Here is a 1,428-nt window from a genome sequence, read left to right as displayed (position 1 = left end):
CTTCTTTCTCTCCCTTCAATTCTTTTCTTTTTTTTTTTTTTATTTCCTCTGCTCCTATCTTACTTGAACCATTATAAATACCCACCTCCACCATTCCCTCGTTTTCCAAGCTAACACACAAAATAATCCCACATCAAACACAAACCCAATTTTCCAAACACAAACAAACAAACAACACAAAAGGAGAAAAAAAATGAGACCTATTTCCAAAACAAGCACCACCAGCACTACTACTACTACTAAATTAGCACCTATGGCAACACCAACAAAAATTGGTAACACTAGTAATTACTCATCACCATGGCACACACCAATTCCTTACCTCTTTGGAGGCCTTGCTGCCATGTTTGGCCTCATTTTCTTTGCTCTATTGGTGCTTGCTTGCTCTTATTATTGCAAACTCTTTGCTCAACAACAACAAAATGGTGACAACAATAACAACAATGTTGGAGATTTGGAGAAAGATTGTGATGAAACTCGCAGGAACGAAACCTTTAAGGCCTATGAGGAGAAGGTGTTGGTGATCATGGCTGGCAATGAAAAACCAACCTTCTTGGCCACCCCAGTTTTTCCAAACTATGGAAAACAACTTATTTGTCAGGATTGTGGCTCAAAGATTGAAGCTTTTGATGAGGTTTCTGATAATGTGTCTGAAAAAGACCACATCATCAACAAGGACAACCGTGTCGACAACGTTGTTGTCCATGTTGCTGCAGCTGCTACTACTACTCTGCCACAAGAGAATCAAGAACGTGAACAAGAAGAAAATCAGTGAGAAATTGAAATTGATATATAATTTGTTACCTTCTTTTTCCTTTTTATTTGATAGTAGAATTAAGAAAGAGGTGGTAGTGATGATGGGGAATAAGATTCTTCTCTGTTTCTCATCATATATTCACTCTTTCTTCTTGTTGGACCATTTTTTTTTTTTTCAATTTTAATTTTCTGGGTTTTGGGGTTTTAGGCCTTATTATTATGGCACTTCTAAGTATTCCGGAACCAGAAGTGTAAATTTAAGGTGAGCGAAATTGAGAATTGAGGGAGTATAGTTAAAGTTTCATTTTGATCTAAGTGCCCAATTTTCTCATATCTTTTGTGTTAATCAATTGTAGTTTGTAGATTTTAGTTACTGTAACTTGGCCATTGCCACATTATTGAGTTTGCGAATCAAGAAATTATTCCCCACTAGTATTGGATTTGGAATTAAGTACATGTATAATAAGTAGGAAGGAGTATTTGGTACAACGATAAAAATGATTCTATGAACAATTTTGTAAATAACGCCATTCACGAAATCTTACTTCCAACTTTTGTTCTGTGCCTGACACGATGGTGGCTTGGGAATAAGGTTCATTATTGGAGGGGAGTTTGTGATTTTAAAACGGTGAAAACTCGTAACGGGAAATTAATAATTAAAAATCGTTAGAA

At 35.9% G+C, this 1,428-nt stretch overlaps 1 protein-coding gene across 1 annotated transcript; it reads left to right on the top strand.

The window, feature by feature from the left end:
- The first annotated feature begins 97 nt into the window (after positions 1–97).
- On the top strand, positions 98–1,188 carry LOC107495664 (protein GLUTAMINE DUMPER 1). Its single transcript, XM_016116842.3, has one exon. The coding sequence runs from the start codon at positions 194–196 to the stop codon at positions 773–775; it is 582 nt and encodes a 193-aa protein (XP_015972328.1). The 5' UTR covers positions 98–193; the 3' UTR covers positions 776–1,188.
- Positions 1,189–1,428: the final 240 nt, after the last annotated feature.

This window comes from Arachis duranensis, chromosome 6 (genome assembly GCF_000817695.3).
Source record: "Arachis duranensis cultivar V14167 chromosome 6, aradu.V14167.gnm2.J7QH, whole genome shotgun sequence".
Taxonomy (NCBI): domain Eukaryota; kingdom Viridiplantae; phylum Streptophyta; class Magnoliopsida; order Fabales; family Fabaceae; genus Arachis; species Arachis duranensis.
This window is presented reverse-complemented; position numbering and strand designations above follow the sequence as displayed.